The sequence below is a fragment of the Arachis ipaensis genome, chromosome B09 (assembly GCF_000816755.2).
Source record: "Arachis ipaensis cultivar K30076 chromosome B09, Araip1.1, whole genome shotgun sequence".
Classification (NCBI taxonomy): domain Eukaryota; kingdom Viridiplantae; phylum Streptophyta; class Magnoliopsida; order Fabales; family Fabaceae; genus Arachis; species Arachis ipaensis.
Genome location: NC_029793.2, coordinates 37,995,160 through 37,997,157, shown reverse-complemented (window position 1 = coordinate 37,997,157; position 1,998 = coordinate 37,995,160). Strand labels below are relative to the sequence as shown.

General features: G+C 34.5%; 1 protein-coding gene across 1 annotated transcript; it reads left to right on the top strand.

Moving 5' to 3' along the window:
• Positions 1,396–1,998, top strand: LOC107615421. Its single transcript, XM_016317485.1, has one exon. It carries the CDS (start codon positions 1,396–1,398, stop codon positions 1,996–1,998), a length of 603 nt encoding a protein of 200 aa, XP_016172971.1.

Here is a 1,998-nt window from a genome sequence, read left to right as displayed (position 1 = left end):
GGGTTTCTGAGTGTCATATACTATGGGTATATCTTCATGTATTTAAAGAACTCTATCATTTTCTGCTTTATTAATGTTAACCATGGTTGGAAATAAATCACTTTATGTATATATACTTTGAGATTGATTGGTTGTTTAAATAGAAAGACATCGATAAAATAGATTATCATCATCAACTCTGATCTTTGAATTAATTGGTCTTTGTTGTATATGCTCGTGCAGGAATCATAATACTTGAAAATGTTTGGGAACAACAAGTACACTGCTTAGTACAAGTAGCTATCGATCATGTGTTAATATTTTTGACTCGGAGAAACTTTATTCTTTTGAAGTAGATGGGTACAGATGGCTCAAGCTATGTAGAATTGATTTTTTGGAAGTAGGCGATGTCGCTGACCATAAAAAATTACCCTTTTGAAAAGTGTTGTCTGATGATAAAATAGTACTCTCTAGGAGTTATTTTGGTTATTACTTTTTTGGCATTTTGTTATATGTTTATAAAAATTGTATATGATTGTTGGTCGCACGTACTTGGAAAGAAATGCTACCAACTTTTGATAATATTTTATTTTGCAAATACAATTTAGTGAAACTTTTTTTTAAATATGTAAGGAGATTAATGATGTAAAGTATGAGTAGTTTTTATTATTCTTTTACGGGATTATTTATTTATATATTTTTAAAAAGAATAATATATATTTTTATTTATGACATTAAAAGATAATAAAAAAGAATAAATTCATAAAAATAAATTCAAAAAAATAATTTTTTTAATGAAAAAAATATGTTAAAATTTTGAAATATAATTTGGATAATTTTTTTTATTAAAAAATAATTTAAATACATTAATATATTATAATTTATATATAATATAAATAAGGATATTAATGTAATTTTACTTGGTTATAATTTTCTTTCTTCCTACTTTTCTTCTATCCAAAAAAAAAAAAAATTCTTCTTACTTTCTTTCCATCCATTTTCTTTTCATCCAAACAATATAAAAAAAATTAACTTTTCCTTTCATTTTCTTTCCTCTCATTTTCTTTCCTTCTATTTTCTTTCCTTACATTTTCCATTTTAAATTTGATTTTAAATTTACTTTGGAACTAAATCAAGATTCAGATAAGATTTGCTTTAAACACCTTGATATTTTCAATACTCAGCATTAATAATTACGTTTGCAGTCTCTTCGATGCCCGTGCTAAACCCACAAACGAGGCATCAGTTATCGTGGGCGTAAATATAGGCATATGTGGTAAGGAACCTGACCTATCTGGTACGGCGTTTAGAGAACTTGCAGTTTAAATATGTTTCCTCCCTAACGTTCCTTCATTGTGTCTGGTATTCCATACTCACGGAGGTCCTCCTGTAACCTATTCCCCTCCAACAATACCCATGCGTAGGATGAAAATGGGTGCTACCTCCACCAAAGGCAAAATGGACAAGAAGGCCAAAAATGGAAGAAGGAAAGGGAAAGGTGTTCCCCCGCGCGACTGTCCGCTGAGTCTTCTGCCTCACGATATATGGGTGAGAATTGCCGCAAGGGTTGCGTTGGCCTCGATCCAGGATCTGTTTAACATGCAGGCGACATGTAAGGTGTTTTTGGATGCAGCCCGTTCATCTGCGGTGTACATGGTGGCCTCTGTGGCGGAGCTACCCATCGCTGTCGGTACTCACTACGACGAACGTCCTGAGCGGGGGTTCCTCTATAGCTGCGCGAACGCAGGAAATTCCGCCACTATGTTCTGTACAGGGATGATGGAATTCTTCTGGATTGGCCGCTACGTCGGAGGGATGAACACCCTGATTGATGCCACCAATACGGGCAATTTCCACGCGCGCTACATGTGTGTGATGCTGCTACTTACACCCAGTGTCGGGCACGAGGAGTATGTTGGTAGGGTTTTGAGATGTATACCAACGTACAGGCTTCTGAAAAAATCAAAATGTGCAGATAACTGTTTGGGCAGCTGTTCACAAATCCGTTGGTTGAGGTGA